The 16,629-nt window shown below is 44.0% G+C and overlaps 1 protein-coding gene across 3 annotated transcripts; it reads right to left on the bottom strand.

Moving 5' to 3' along the window:
• Positions 1-644: 644 nt before the first annotated feature.
• Kcne2 (potassium voltage-gated channel subfamily E regulatory subunit 2) lies at positions 645-8,020 on the bottom strand. 3 transcript variants are annotated; one of them, XM_070030622.1, is made up of 3 exons: positions 7,686-8,019; positions 6,977-7,120; positions 645-5,459 (listed from the first exon to the last, which is right to left on the bottom strand). In XM_070030622.1, the coding sequence occupies exons 2-3, from the start codon at positions 7,115-7,117 to the stop codon at positions 5,076-5,078; spliced, it is 525 nt and encodes a 174-aa protein (XP_069886723.1). In that variant the 5' UTR covers positions 7,118-7,120; positions 7,686-8,019; the 3' UTR covers positions 645-5,075. The 3 variants fall into 3 exon arrangements, with proteins under 3 accessions (XP_069886723.1, XP_069886725.1, XP_069886724.1); XM_070030624.1 differs by lacking the exon at positions 6,977-7,120 and having other exon boundaries at positions 7,686-8,020; XM_070030623.1 differs by lacking the exons at positions 6,977-7,120; positions 7,686-8,019 and adding an exon at positions 6,722-6,946.
• Positions 8,021-16,629: the final 8,609 nt, after the last annotated feature.

Below are 16,629 nucleotides of genomic sequence, written 5' to 3'. Positions count from 1 at the left end.
GAAGGCCGGGAGTCGTGGGGGCTCCTTTGAGGCCAGCTCGCGTGCGTTTTCCTGTAGGATGACTGAGATGCTCCAGGAGTAGCGTCTCAGATGGTTCTTTGTTCGTGCAACAAGCACGTCTTAAAAGTAGCCTTTAAATGCGTGTGGACAGCAGTGCCTGCACACAGGGCGCCTCGGCCCGCCACGCCGTGCATCCCGCCGTCCTCAGCACGCCCTTCCCGACCCCTGCAGAGCAGCGTGAGCATGCTCAGTTCCCACCGCGGACCCGAGCGCAAAGGCCCCCACAGGACAGGGCTGCTGACCACAGCGTTCTACCACACGCTCCAGCGCAGCCTTCGATGGAAGGGAAACTGAGGCCACGAAACGCAGGCACTATGGTGGAAGGGCTCATAGTGAACCTAGAAGGCTAGCTCCAAATCCCATCCATGACTTTCTGTGGCACTGGAGTACTGAAAAGGAACACCAGCGGGGAACACACTGAGCGCGGTTAACAAGGGAAGTGTCCCCGGGGAAAGGAACAGAAACACCCGTGTTCTAAAGTCCTTTTGACACACTTTTAATATAAAAACTGTCATAAGAAGCCTATAAAGGACGTGCTATAATGAGAACCATTGAACAAATAAAGAAATAAAGACACAAAGAGATTAATTTGTCCAGAATTTAATACCAGCAAACACCAGACATGGGACCCACTCTGGGAAAAGGGGGGCTCGAATCTACCAGATCAGCCACTGGGGTAGTGACTTAAACAGCTTTAAATAGCTTCTGAGCTGAGCTTTAAGAAGTGATACTCAAGACTGTCAGTAGTTCTCTTCTAGAACAGTAAGCAAATAGGGTCGAAAAAACAAACATCAGATTGTTTGAATTGGCATTGGCATTTGAAAAGCCCCATTTTGGTGAGTGTTGATACTGGAGGAGAAACTGGGGTAGATGTTTTTGCCGACTGTACACTCAACATGATTCCAAACTTTTGGTCTTTCTCCCATTCCCCCAAAGTGGAAAGTTAACAGTTGAAGTTGACTGATAACCATTTTTTTGCACATTTCATAGATTTCGAGTAATGACTCCAGTATTTTTAATGATGATAATAAAATATACTTAACTCTGGAAGCCTAGAATTTTCCCCCCTCTATTTGTTTTCCTGGATCAAAGATAAACAAAGCTGGACACTAAAGGAGAAAGGATAGTCTAAACTGAGCATTCACTGCCTCAGAGAAGAGGCCCCAGCATGAACTTCGCTCTACTCTTCAGAGCTCAAGTAATATCAGGGAAGGGAAAGCAAGAGGTCATTGGTCTGTGTGATTTGCTCTGACTGCTATCAGGCAAAGAAATCAATTGATCTTATCTAGGACGCGGGGCCCCTGGTATAAGTCTGCGCCCAGTGCACACCCAGCAGGGAGAGTTCTAATGTTTGCATTTCAGAGACAGCACAAGGAGACCTTTCTCAATGGTAGAAGATTTATACTTCAAAGGGAGAAAGGGTTTCTAATTGCAAGCTTGCTGAGTTGCCCCCAGAGGGGAGCAGGAGATTTGCCTGCCTGTCACCAAGTTTAGGCTCGAACAATCAAATTCTTGTTGCAGTGTTCATTTTTCCTGAGGCTCGGGGGGCTGGAGTCTCCACAAGGACCCAGCCTTGAGTGGTTAGGAACAATGCTGGTATTTGTTTAAGTCTCTTAGTGTGTGGAAATTGTTCCTACCAAGAGTCTGTGTATTTATAGGTCAAGTTTCCAGCCAAGCCTAGAAGAAGGCTCAGAAAAGCCTGCCCAGAGTTGAATCAAAAAGAAGGGCTGTATGGGGAGGGTCTGGATTAGACCTGAGGCCCCGGGTTTCTAGCTGAAGTCCAGCTCCAGACCATCTGGCATGGAGCCGCCTGAGTGCAAAAGCACATGTAGGATTCTGATCTGAGGAGGCCTCTCCGGCCACAACTGCTCTTGGGAGATGAACAACTTTCTAAATACATAACTAATGCTTCTGGCAGCATAAATACAAGTTTGTCACTGGAAACACGTGCTTTGAAGGTCTCCTACGCCATCATGTTAGAGCAAGGAACTTTGTAGTTGGTGCAATGGTTTGAATCTGTTTTGCCGCCACCCAAATTCACATTGAGTCTTGGTCCTGGGTGGAATAGTGTTGTTGGAGGCGTGGCGAGGCGGCGAGGAGGCATTTGGATCGTGAGCGTTTGCCTCACCGCAAGGACAAACCCTCCTGTGAGAATGACTTCTTCCTGTCAGGGACTAAGTCAGCCGCCCAGGAAAGAGGCGGTGACAGACTTGCCTCTTCTACACACCTGCGTAGCCGTCTGCCTTCGGCTCTAAGTAGAAATAACCAGAAGCCTTGCAGGTGCCAGTGCCAGGCTTTGAGGCTTCCAACCAACTTCCAGAACCAGGAGTCAAAACAACCCTCTTTATGAATTACCCAGTCTCAGAGGTGGTGTTATAGCAACGGAAAGCAGAATAAGTTGGTTGGTTAAGGAGCCCTTTAAGTGTGTTCCCTTTCTCTGTGTTTCTGTCTCTGTGTGTCTGTATGTCTCTCTCTCTCTCTCTCTCTCTCTCTCTCTCTCTCTCTCTCTCTCTCTCTCTCTCTCTCTCTCTCTCTCTCTCTCTCTCTCTCTCTCTGTGAACTTGGACTTGAACTCAAGAGTTTGCCCTTGTTTGGAAACTACTTCTTGCGCCACATCTCCAGCCCTTTTGGCTTTTTTTTTTTTTAATTTTGATTTTGATTTTTCAGATGGGCTTCTGTGTTTTGCCAGGGGCTGGTCTCAGGCCAAGATCTTCCTACCCATGCCTCCCACATAGCTGCGATTATTGACATCCACTCCCATGCCCAGCTGTCCTGCAGTAGTTTTGAGGAGCTCCTCTTTTGGATGTTGTAGTTGTGTTTTGGATTGCTGCTGCTGCTGCTGTTGTTGCTTGAGGCTCGAAACTGCTGGGCCTTGGCTAGTGAAAGAGGAGGACATGAAGCCAGAAGCTACAGGATGCTTAGACTCCTTTCCATCTCTGTGCTATGCCCTTCCCACTCTCAGCTGCTCTGAGAGAGAGCCCTTAATCCAAGAAAGGACAGGAAGACCACCTCCAGGTCCTGTTTACTTTACTTGGTGCTGATCTCTCTTCTTCCTAATCTCACTCTGTTAGGAATCTGACTCCCTCTGTCCTGTGTGAGAATCCTCCACTCAGGGACCTCATTCATCTCCACCTTCCTTGGGGGCCGGGAAGATCACCCGCCCGTAGATGCAAGTTGTCCAGTTGAATTCACAATCATCTCATCTCGGCGAAGCCATTTCCTCATCTATAAATAAAGTGCTTTGATTGGAACAGAATCATCCCTCAGGTGCCTCTGACATTCCTTGATATCACCCACTCCATGGTGCCAAGTCATTCCTTTTATTATTTTCAGGGCCAAATAAAGTTGTGTGTGGTTATCAAGTATGAGGTGATGATTTGCAGCAAATACACATTGTACAATGATTAAACCTAGCTAACTAAGATATACACTAACTCACACAGTTATCATTTGATGATAAGAACACTTGATATCCACTCTCTCAGTGTTTTTCAAGAATACAATGCCTATTAGAGTGCTGGTAGCTCATGCCTATAATCCAAGCTACCCTGGAGGCTAAAAGCTTCTTCACTTGAAGTCAGCCAGGCAGACAAATCCTGGAGACTCTGATCCCCAATTAGCCAGCTAAAAACCAGAACTGGAGGCATGGCTCAAGTGCCAACCATGAGCTAAAAACTGAGCAAGAATGAAAGGCTCTGAGATTAAGCCCTGGCATGCACACACACACACACACACACACACACACACACACACACACACACACACACACACACACAAGAATACAAAATATTGTTACTAACTATGGTCACCATACCATACTTATTCTTCCTAACAGACTAAAATTGTGTGTCATATTCTTTGACCAACTGCTTCCCTCCATGGTGCACAACATTAAGCAGTCTGGCTTTGCAACTGACATCTGAAATTTAGATACTTTATAGCTTTAGTCTCTGCAAATATAAGCTAAGTGACTGTAAATAGAACAAAATAAAAGATGTTGTTTACAAAGCAATGCCATACTTTGGTAATTTTTTCCTCAAATACTGAGAATTATTTTTGTGTGTGTGGAGGACTGGGACTTAAATTCATGATCTTGAGCATCTGAAGCAAGCACCAAGAACTGTGTGTGTGTGTGTGTGTGTGTGTGTGTGTGTGTGTGTGTGTGTGTGTGGTGTCCTGGGGCTTAAAAATCAAGGATTAGGCCCTGTCCCTCAGCTTTTTTTTGTGCCAGGCTTGTGCTCTATCACTTGAGCCCCAGCTCCACCTATAACTGTTAGTGGTTAACTGGAGATAAGAGTCTCATGGACTTTTCTGCCCAGATTGGCTTCAAACAGTGATCTTCACATCTCCACTTCTTAAGTAGCTAGGATGACAGGTGTGAGCCACCAGAGCCCAGGAACTTTCAAATGTTTGTTTTCTACAAAAATTTAGATGCTAGTTTACAAATACTCTTGTCTTGCATTGGGTGGCTCTGAAATAACCGTCTTCCATAGTGTGTACGTGTGCTCGTTCTGTCTTCCATAGTGTGTATGTGTGCTCTTTCTGTCTTCCATAGTGTGAACGTGTGCTCTTTGCCATTCGTGTTCTGCCTTCAGAATTCCAAATAAACTACATACCAGGAAAACAATAAGTGTAAACTCGCCTCACCTTTAGTCCATGCATCATTTCAGATGCTGCACTCATAATGAACAAGCCAGGGTTCCTATATCAATGCAGTGAGCAAGTGATAGATTTGGGAAACTCACCTTCTACATAATACATTTGAGTTGTTCCTACACTGAACTTGTCACTTCCAACATTCATATTTTATGAAAGAGAAGCTTCAGTGATTTGTATATCTCTCCTTCTGTTTCCACTGCCAACTGTCCCAGGTCCTTGACATCCAAGTTTGCCTTTATTTTCACTATTGACATTGATTTGAATGACATTTACATTGCATGGACAGTAAAAGAGATCTCCAGCACAAAAACACTGCGCCAGTCAGCCATCGGTGGCTTGCTTCCCACCTCCCCCCATCACGGGGACAGCGTGAACCCTGCCGCACCTGGATTCTCATGGACGGTGGCCTTGGATTCTTCGAGGTGCAAAATCTGACTTTTGTACTTCTCCTTCCAGTCGTCCACAATGTACTGGTGGTAGGGGTCCTGGGAGTGCTCCCGCCGCTTGGATTTCACCGTGCTCACCAGGATGGCGACGACGATGAAGGAGAACATCCCAATCATCACCATGAGGTACAGGATGACATAGTAGAAGTTCTCGGCGTCCACCTTGGCCTGCAGCACCTCTTGCTCGGCCGTTGTGTTCCTGCGCCAGCTGTCCATATAGGTGATGAAAATCCTTCTGAAGACATCTTCCAGAGTCTGGGTGAAGTTGGATAACGTAGGCATGGCTCCCTCCTGCTGCAATTCAAATGATAACATAGATGCACGAGGTTAAGATCCTTTGCCCATTTGGCTACTTTCAGAGAGGGGGACACAAGGAGAGAAGTAATATTATTTTTTTTCCTAGCCCTCTTCACAGTTGACTGAATGCACACTTGGTTAGTCTTTGAACAGATCCTATACATTTTATTCATTCTTTTGCATCCATGACTGTTCACAATAAAACTGGAATCGAGGGGCATAGAGCTGCATTTAGACACACATACCTATGTAAATAAATAGACAAATGCATATGAAAATGGGAAAAAGATAAAATAACTAGATGGAAATGTGGGTAAGGGGTGGTATGCTTACAGATATACATATCGTTTTGCTCATTATGCTCTGCTCTTAGGCCAAAATATTCATAAATAATCTTGTATTGCTTTTGTTCTTAAAAAACCAACAACCCACTGGGCACTGGTGGCTCACGCCTGTAATCTTAGCTACTCAGGAGGCTGAGATATGAGGATTGCAGTTCAAAACCAGCCCAGGCAGAAAGTCTGTGAGACTCATCTCCAATAAACCATTCAGAAAACTCAGAAAACTGGAAGTGGTGCTGTGGCTCAAGTGGCAGAGTGCTAGCCTTGAGCTGAAGAGCTGAGGGACAGCGCCCAGACCCAGAGTTCAAGCCCACAACCCACAAAAGACAGAGAGAGAGAGAGAGAGAGAGAGAGAGAGAGAGAGAGAGAGAGAGAGAGAGAGAGAGAGAGAGAGAGAGAGAGAGAGAGAGAGAGAGAGAAAAGAAAAAAAACCCTATAAACTTCACCACAGCTAGCACTATGGTTTATCCACAACAAGCACTTAACAAACAAATCAGTGACTCATTAATAAGTGATGGGAGTGGGGATGTAGCCAGAGGCATTGACAATCTTACTGCTTGGACCTGCAAAAGACACTGCAAAAGACAGTGACGTCTTCTACCTTTATACCACAGACACAAAGAGATATGAGTTTCTCAATTTAGCATAAATCTAGAAATACGATTTTTCAACATTTATATCTAAAGGCATTGAAGAAATGAGCAAGGAAAACAGAAAGGATGGATGACATGAAAGAGACGGAGGAAAGGAGAAAAACCAAGCATACAAGCCAAGGCCATACGCCAGCAAAAACCAAGCATTCAAGCCAGGCCATACGCCAGCAAAACAATGTCTTTTCATTTTTTTTCTGGGAAAGAAAAATAGATAAATGTTGCTACATAATTCCTTAAACAATTAAAAATTTGTCATAAAACTTACCTATGACAGTGTGTGGGCACTTGGATCCCTTTGCAAAGCCTGTCTGCGGGTGTTGGCAGGCTCTTCACAATTGCACGCAAGTCTGAAAGTTCCTTCGGCTTGTAACCACCTAAGCCCTTGCTAGCTGCAGTCTGCAACCCTAAGCTCTTGCAAACCCAAGTGTTTAATCTAATCTTAACATGGAAAGTTAAATACTGGCTGGCAGGTGGGAATTAACCTTGATGCCTGATCGGGAAGGGGTGGTGGGAAGGGTACCTGGCTTTGGGCAGAGTGGGACAAGTTCTCTCTTGGAGCCCGGCGATACCAGCTCCAGCTTGGACAGTACCTGGGCACAGTGAACATCTCTCTCCAGATTCCTCTTAGTTTTCTTGGCAGGGCACCGGGAGACAGTGCCATTCCCTGCAGGAAATATGAACGAACGGGGCCTGGGGCAGGTGAGATGAACACAGCTCTCTCTGGGTGGCTGGTGTCGGTTGAGGAGAAGGTTAGGGGGAAGTGTTGCTCTTCGGAGGGTTTTCCATAAACTACACTTTGTTAAATTCTCTCTCCCCTCCCCCTCTCCTCCTCTACCTTCCTCTCCCCTTCCCCCTCTTCACCTTTCCCCTTCCCCCTCCCCCTCCCTCTCCTCTTTCTCCCCTCCTCTCTCCCCTTCCTCTTCTTCCATTTCCCCTCTCCCACTCATCTTTCCCCTCCTCCTTTTCCCCTGCCCCCTCCCCCTCTCCTCTCCCCTTCTCCCACCCCCCCTCCCTCTGACAATTCCTAGTGATTTTGTACCATTGCTTCCTCATAAAATAGAAACTGGACACCAGCAGTACTAAGTTGAGGAGTTAGAACCAAGTCCAACCAAGTATATAAAGACGTACAAAGAGCTAAACCAACTGGATTTACCAAAGCAGATGGGAAGCCCTGGAATTGGGGTGGGGGCAGGGGGGCTTCCTGAGGACTCCTGCTGATCCATACTCACCACGGGCCAGGTACGACTTCCCCAAGAGCTGGGTGTACCAGCGTCATGCTCGCGGTGCCACACCCAAAACTGAAATGGTGGTGATCTTGACAGGTGCGGAATCCAGGTGGAAGAATGGAGAGGCCAGGGTGGTCTAGTACACTCAGGATTTGAACCTGTTCCGCACAGGGTCAGCCAGTCACTCGAAGATCATACAGCTGGTCAGGACTGTGTAAGTGGAAAGTTAACTTGGTCTTAGGTGGTTTTTCTCATCAAGTGGCTCTCTGAACTACATGATTTGAAGCATAGTGGGTGACAAAGGTAGTGTTAGCATGTGTATCATGTAGGGTAAAGGAAACTTTAATGTAAGCTGTAGTTTAATGCAATGTAATACAATGCTGCAGGACTTTCACAGTCACTGCTTGACCACATGGATTATCTTCACTGAATAAGACAAGCCCAAAACCAGAAAGGGCTGGCCTGATAACCCAACTGAGCAGTTTGCACCTCCAGAGCAATGGTCCAGCTCAATTTCAGAGGATTTCACTGGGTGAGTGTGCCACCTGCTGGTAGAAAGAGGAACGGATGCGACCTAACGCAGCACCTGAGGTCTAACTTCACCTTTAAATTCTAGTGCCAAGGAAAACAGTGGTGAGCCTGCAGTTGGGGAATTGAAGGAAAAATGGGAAGTTTTGAAGCCATTTGGAAAGCTTCATTTGGAAAATGGAGCTAATGAATAAAAAAGTTCTTTCCAGCTGGGAGGCTCACGCCTGTAATCCTAGCTACTCAGGAGGCTGAGATTTGAGGATAACAGTTCAAAGCTAGCCCAGGCAGGAAAGTCTGTGAGACTCTTATCTCAATTAACCACCAGAAAACCAGAAGCGGTGCTGTGGCTCAAGCGGTAGAGCGCTTGCCTTGAGCTGAAGAGCACAGGGACAGCACCCAAGCTCAGAGTTCAAACCCCACAACCAACCAAAACAACAACAACAACAACAAAAAAGTTCTTTCCTCAATGAGCTATCATTAAATAAGGACTGACAACACTCAGCACTCAATAAAACAGCAATATCTATAAAGTTGACATGCACACTAGATACAGTAGCTTTTGCTCTTCTTTTTTGGAAGAAATAAGCAAAAAGTCAGGCCAGTGAAAATTGTAGAGCTTAACCAGCCCTTCCCACTGGAAAAGAATATTCCAGCACCACATAAAGAGCAGCTCTTTAGTCATTTACATTTAAATACTCCTCCCTCCACAATTCACAAAACTAAGATTGGGGGTCAGCTAGACAGGATCCTGAAGGAACAGATGGAGAAGTAGGAGTCTAAGCATGTCCCAGGAGGAGGTGGAGAGGAAAGAGTTAACACACTCTTTTCCCCCCAGCGGGCTCCAACCTCCTTCATCTCTAGAGCATTCTCCTCACAGGGCACATGATTGCTTCCAACCAGACAGCACAATGGCACCTGCCAGGAAACAAGGTAGAGAAAAGCCAAATGTTCTTTTCAAAAATCAAATCGCAGCCCCCACTTTTAACAGGGCCCTTCTGCCTCCGGACGGCTCATGGTTCTGAATGCAGGAAGTTCAGACTGCATTTGGATTTTACAATTGTATGTTATTTGGTCCCACTACCAGTAGGAACAAAGCCCAGAATTCTTTTAAGAGAGAGGACACGTAGGAGGTTATGTTTCCAGTCAACTTTGCCTTTCCAGCCACTAATCACTGTTGTTCGGGTCCCCCCAGAGATACAGAGCAAGGAGGCCAGAACTCCTTACACAGACTGACCGCTTCTGTCAGATGACAGGGGGAGGGGGGGGGCGTGGGGCATGGAGTTGGGTTATTTTCTTGGGGGATCTTTGAATTCGTTTCTCCCTCTTTGCCTTAAGCCAATCCTGCTATGGGCAGGATTAAAAGCAAATATTGCTATTATGGCTGTATAGTTTTATACAGTCCAAAATGACATTACGGTTTTCATTGAAAGTGAAATTATTTTTTTTTGGGTCCGGTTGTGGGGCCTGAACTCTGGGCCTGGGCGCTGTTCCTCAGCTCTTCAGCTCAAGGCTAGCGCTCTACCATTTGGGCCACAGCGCCACTTCCAGCTTTTTTCTTTTTGCTTATGTGGTGCTGGGGAATCAAACCCAGGGCCTCAGGCATGCAAGGCAAGCGCTCTACCACTGAGCCACCTTCCCAGCCCCTGAATGTGAAATTATTAAGTCAGGCTAATATACCTACCCATCACCTCAACAGCTTGTCATGGTTCATGCTGAGAACACGTGCCATTTTCCTTCTTGTAATGAAATAAACAGCAATCAGCTACTATCTAGTCAGCACACCATGCCATAGACTGCAGAAATACAACTCAAGCTTACGTCTGCCATCTGAAGCTTTCTGTCCTGCAGTCCCTCCTCAGCCTCCATCCTCTCTCTAGCCTTCAGTAAAGGCTACTCTACTCCTATGGTTTCATGGTTTTCGGCTATCTGCTGATAGTACTTATATGGCCACACTCTCTTCCCCTCTCCACAACCTCTGAATACAGTTGCATCTCAATTAAAGGTTAAATCCAACTTTAGCACTCATGTTGTAATACATATAGAGCTTTCCTCGATGAACAAAGCCTGGAAGTTCAATTCCCTTCATCCCCCATGATACAAGTTTGTATCTAGGAAAAGTGAATAATTATTCCTGTTTTTTTTCTTTCATTTTTTACTTAGATACCTTTGACTCTCTCCCTAAAGTCCTCGCCAGCTATGTGTCATGCTTTCGGTGATATTTTCTACATAGTCTCATTTGCCAGATAAGCTGTTCCAATTTTTCCAAGAGAAAACCTCAGAGACACTCGCTTCCTTCTCCCTCTCTGCTGCTTCCTAAGCCTGCCACAGCTCTCCTCCTCACGTCTCCACTCATCTCCGCCCCAAGAAGGCTCTTCAGCCCTCTCTTTGGATATGTTTCTTCCTCCCACCCCACTCCTCACCCCTAGACTGGGGTTTGAATTCAGGGCGTCACTCTACTTTTCAGTAACAGTTGACTTCATGTTAGAAAGGGTGAGTGAACATGAAAAGAAAGATGATGGGAAGGAAGGAAAGAAGAAAGGAAGGAAGGAGGAAGGGAAGAAAAGAAGGAGGAGGGAAGGAAGGAGGGGAGGTAGAAGGAAGTAAGGAAAGTAGGTTACAAACTGGGACACAGCAAAAGTAGTTTCTCTAAATAAAAGCAAATGTAAACTGGGTGTAGTGGTACATGGGTGTAATCCCAGCACTTGGGAGGCTGAAGTAGGGAACACAAATCTCAACAGAGAGAGAAAGAGAGAGAGGGGGGAGGAGGGAAGGAGGGAAGGAGGGAAAGAGAGAGAGAAAAAAGCATATCTACAATGTTTTGTCCAATCAATGATAACAAGATGGTTAAAATACTGTAAGAATGGGAAAACTGTTTTTAAAATACAAATCACCAACTAAAGCTGACAGAAAAATTACCCAAATATATCAGTAACCACAATATTCTTAAGTAGAATAACTTCACATTAAAAGACTTATCTTAAGTAAGACTGAAATCTAGCTATATGCTTAAAAGACAGACTTCTAAAATAAAAACAAAAAGTTGAAAATAACTATGAAAAAATGTAGAAAGCTAAACCTCAACCACAGAGATCTGAGGAAAAATAGAATTTCAGGTGATTCATAGGGTAGTAAATGCCATAACAATTTTATAGAGGGAACAATCTGTCAGGAAGACAGTAATTATGGGGTTCTGTGTAGACTCAACATATAAGATATACTTACATTCCTCAGCTATGTAGGAGGTTGAGATCTGAGAGTCGTGGTTTGAAGATAGTCCATTGAGAACAGTCGATAAGATTCCATGTCTAACTAACCAGCAAAAAGCTAGGCTGGGGCTGGGAAGGTGGCTCAGTGGTAGAGTGCTTGCCTTGCATGCATGAAGCCCTGGGTTCAATTCCTCAGCACCACATAAGCAGAAAAAGCTGGAAGTGGTGCTGTGGCTCAAGTGGTAGAGAACTAGCCTTGAACTGAAGAGCTGAGGGACAGCGCCCAGGCCCAGAGTTCAGGCCCCACAACTGACAAAATAAACTAGGCTGAAGGCATGGTTCAAGTGATAGAGTGCCAGCCATGAGCAAGCAAGCCAAGCAAGAATAAAGCCTTGAGTCCAACTCCTGGCAAAATAATAACTAATAATAAACCTTATTTAAGAGGTAGAGAAAAAATTGCTATATCCAACCAACAAATAATCTGCATTTTTATAAGCTCCCATGGAATGATTTTAAAATTGACCATATACTAAATTACCAAAAATTTTAAATAATTTTAAACATTAAATTTTCTCTGATCACAATTAAGTTATAAGCAATAAAAATATAATCAATATACTCTGATATATCTGAAAACCAAAATGTAAGTACATTATGACTTATTTCATGGTTAAAGATAAAATATAAAAATACTAAGCTCTCAATGACAAAGCAAATGGCATCTATGCAAACCTCTGTTTGGAACGCAAGTCTTAAAGGAGAGTTGATAACATAAAAGCATTTATTTGAATGAAAAATCTAAAATGAAATTAAATTTAGACCCCTGCAACGAAACTATATACTAAAAGTGAAGAATAAATAATATTTTAAGGTAAGAACAGAAATTGACAGAGGTAAAGCAAGAAAAAAAAAATCAACCAATTAAAAATTTGCCTAATAAAAACCATTTGAAAATTTGGGTAAAATATATAATTTCTCAGAATAACATAAATTTCCAATATCAACATTACCAAAGAGTTTTATGTTTGCAGTGCTGGGATTAAACCCCAGGGCCTCATGATTGCTAGACAATTATTGTACTATGAAGTTCATTTCAACCTATTTTTTAAGTGTACCAATTCAGCAGACAGATTGACTAGCTGGGCAGATGAAGCTGAAGAGAGGATTAGTGAATTAGAGGCTTAGGCAGTAAAAAATATCTGGAGTGAAGTGCAGAGGTGAGGGGGGAGGGGGGAAGAGAGGGGATAGGAGAAAATACCAGAAAGAATTGAGTGGTATAAAGGAAGAGACTAAAATAATGTCAGTCTCCGGAAGAAAAGAGAAAAGGAACAAAACCAGAAGCAATCTCTGATAAAATCATGACCCAGATTTTTTCCAGAAATATTATTATTATTATTATTGTTATTTTAATCAAACCATGGGTTAAATAAGTATGGAAAGCATTAGGCTTATTTCAAAGAAAGTTGCACTTGACCACTTGATAGAAATCATGTAGAAGGCCAAGAGAAGGGAGGGGAAAAAAATCTTAAAACTAGAATATGTAATCTTCAAAACAAAAATGGAACGACATCTTCAAAGTAGTGAAAGGAAATAATGATCAAGCTCAAGCTCTATCTCTTCAAAGACTATTCTTCAAGTGTGATGGCAAAATTAAGGCTAAAGGAAAGGCTAAAGCAGACCTATAACAAATGTTAGGGGGGGCTGGGAAGGTGGCTCAGTGGTAGGGTGCTTGCCTTGCGTGCATGAGGCCCTGGGTTTGATTCCTCAGCACCACAGAAGCAGAAACAAGCCAGAACTGGTGCTGTGGTTCAAGTGGTAGAGCACTAGCCTTGAGCTGAAGAGCTGAGGGACAGTGCCCAGACCCAGAGTTCAGGCCCCACGACCGACAAAAAAATAAAAATAAAATAAATAAATAAATGTTAAGGAATTCTGCCAGCTGGAGGGAAAGGAAAGTGCTAGAAAAGAGTGCCAGGCCCTGAGTTACAGCCTCATGATTGGAACAACAACAACAACAAAAGAACTTGCTTCTGACAAGAAGTTACCAGGAGACCACAGCTTCACTGAATGCCTAGAAAAGGTGTGGGTTGTCCAGGTGTGGAAGTATTTCTGGGAGATTTCTTTTGATCACATTCAAATTTATTCTCTTTCAATCCTGGTTAGGTGGGATGTTCACCACAGGTTCTTCTCCACTACAACTGGGGAGAGAAAATGGAAGTTTAGAGGCTGTGGTGCTCCTGGCGGCCACACCGTGTCCCCACGGTGCTGTGGAGTGTGCAAAGTTCACACACAAGCAGTCGGCCTCCAGAGGTTTTTACCCCTGTCGACAAGGAAAAGCAGGGATCACAGGCTCTGGGCAGGCTGCACCCCCTCCTCAGCCCTTGCGCCAGCAGCCCACCAGAAGACTGCATTTTTTGTTTTTGAAGAGTGATGGACACAATGCATGCCTGTAGTAATCATTTCAGTGTGTGCGTGTGTGTGCGTGTGTGTGTGTGTGTGTGTGTGAAAATATCATTTGGTATACCCTAAGTACAAACAACAAAGAAGAAAAATCTTTACATTAAAAGAGGAAGGGGGTAGACCAGAGAGAATATTTCTTTATACATTTATACATTAAAAAAATTTCTTGAAATAATTATAGACTCTGGAACTTCTAATGAGCCCCAAATGGTAAAGATTTCTCATGTCCATAGTATTATATTAGAAAAAAGAACGCACATGGATACCAGTACGGGACCACAGACCACAGTCACATTTCACTGCTGTTACAAGGTGTGTGTGTGTGTGTGTGTGTGTGTGTGTGTGTGTGTGTGTGTGTGTGTGTGTGTGTGTGTGTGTGTGTGTGTGTGTGTGTGTAGCTGATGTCTAGATTTGGGGAACCACCACCATCATCAAGGAACAGAATTTTCCCATTAGTGGGAATATGGCCTCTTTCTCTCCAATAGGGTACCTATTCATATAAATCTGTCATTTTAAGAATGTTCTAGAATTTGAACACACAATAGGTAACTTTTGGAGACAGACTTTTTCCCACTCAATCTAATATCTTCAAGATTCATCCAAATAATGTAAATATGAATAACTAATTTTTCCCAGTACCAGTAAAGAAAAAAAAAAGCTAGAATTGTAAACCATCCTCTTTGCTGGGGCCCAAGGGCTCCTTAGAACTCAGGATGGAAAAGTTCCCAAACAAACTAGTGCACATTAGTCATACTACTTGAAATTCGAAGAAAAGAAAACTCAGAAGAAAAGTTCCTGTGTAGGAAGTTACCCAAATCGGGAAATATCATCATGAGAGGCCTTTGAGCATGAGAAACCATTTGTTTTCTCCATTCATGGTTTTAGTAGGGGAGAATTGAGAAGCAGAAAATAATTTTTTAATGTAGAAAGAATTGGGAAAATTCACAGGCTATGAGAAATTGGGAATTTATATGTAAAACCTAAGGGTTTCCATTCTTGACACCCCCAAACAATAGGAACCAGAGCTACTTTATAGTGATCTGTGCAAATGAAACAATGTGTGGTTTTAAAATCACTCTTGATGAATAAGGCTTTGAAGCAATTATTTCTCAGGAGTACCCATATTTAGAAAAATTGAAATTAGAGTCAGTGTGTCTTAAGAATTGATGTTTAGTGGGCAGGTTCTATATTACAATTGAATACTGCACTCTTTTACTCTCTAATAAAGATGTGCACATGCTAACAGTGATTTCCAATGATGCGAGGATATGTGTCACTTTGATTTTGAGCTTAATGTGCTAGAAACACTAGAGTTGAGTTGGGAACGTGCACAAGGGTGGTGCAATCAATTGATTGTGTTCTTGGGGTGTCTAGCTGATCCAGAACTCTGCTCTGGCACCCCTACAGGCAGATACCCACATTTCAGGTATAAAACCTAAGACAAGAGCCCATTTAAGCCATGATAATAATGATGGGAAGGCCACTATGATCACTAAGCTATATTTTATTCATTTTGTGAGGTGGTACAAAGGATGACCTTGACCAGGTTCTTTTATCTTCAAACGTTTGAATTACAGATTGTGTGTGTGTGTGTGTGTGTGTGTGTGTGTGTGTGTGTGTGTGTGTGTGTGTGTGCTAGGGCTTAATCTCAGGGTCTGGGGGCAGTCCCTAGCTTTCACTCTCAAGGACGGTATTCTACCACTTGAATCACAATTTCACTTCTGGCTTTTTTGCTGGTTAATTTGAGATAAGAGTCTCACAGATTTTTTTTTCTGCCCAGGCTGGCTTTGAACCATGATCCTCAGATCTCAGCCTCCTGATTAGTTAGGATTATAGTTAGGAGTCACTGGCATCTGGCTTTCGGGCATTGAATCTGAGCATAAGTGAACTTGCAGTCATTTAAGATTGAAATTCAACTATAACCATGGTTGCAGGCTCTCTTCTCAACCACAGTGATCATTCACCTACGCCTTCATTCAGCTAGGATGTAAGGAGCTCTCAGCTCCTCTACCATTCATCTACGCGACTCAACCTCTCCACCTTCCACTGCAGTGCTCTGATGCCAGCACATTATGCTTTCTATCTCCTAATGCCTATTGAGGCCAACCCTGGGAGGGATTAAAAGGGGGACAACAAACCTGGTGCTGGTGGCTCACGCCTGTAATCCTTAGCTACTCAGGAGGTTGAGATCTGAGGATCATGGTTCAAAGCCAGCCGGGGCAGGAAAGTCCTTGAGACTCTTATCTCCAATAAACCACTAGAAAACTGGAAGTGGCACTGTGGCTCAAGTGGTAGAGTGCTCACCTTGAGCTGAAAAGCACAGGGCCAGGCCCAGAGTTCAAGCCCCACAATGGACAAAAAAAAAAAAAAAGTGGTGGTGGTGGGAACAACACAGGACACCATGATGCTACAGTGGGGCTTGGCTCAGAGCACACATCAGTGCCCAACAGTCTAAACAATCTGTCTCAAGCCTCAATCTCCCTTGCTTCCATTCTGGAATCTATCCAAACTTGATCTTCCTGAAGTTTCCATGTTCAAGAAGCTTTTTGGAAAGGAGGCTGCAGTGGCTGAAGTTGGGGAAAAGAATCTGCCTGAGAGATGATCCTCTGTTCCCAAGTTCTGTCTCTTTCCTGGTCAGACTTGCCATAAAAGGGAAAACTGGACACGCAGTGGGAAAAGGAGGCCTGTCCTGGCAACTTTCTGTGAAACACGTACACCACGGTGTTTACAAATTCCTGCAGCCGGCCCTGGAATCC

This window comes from Dipodomys merriami, unplaced genomic scaffold (assembly GCF_024711535.1).
Source record: "Dipodomys merriami isolate MVZ:Mamm:240054 unplaced genomic scaffold, mDipMer1.0.p SCAF_2, whole genome shotgun sequence".
NCBI lineage: Eukaryota > Metazoa > Chordata > Mammalia > Rodentia > Heteromyidae > Dipodomys > Dipodomys merriami.
The sequence above is the reverse complement of the archived record's forward strand: the minus strand, read 5'-3'. Positions and strand labels throughout refer to the sequence as shown.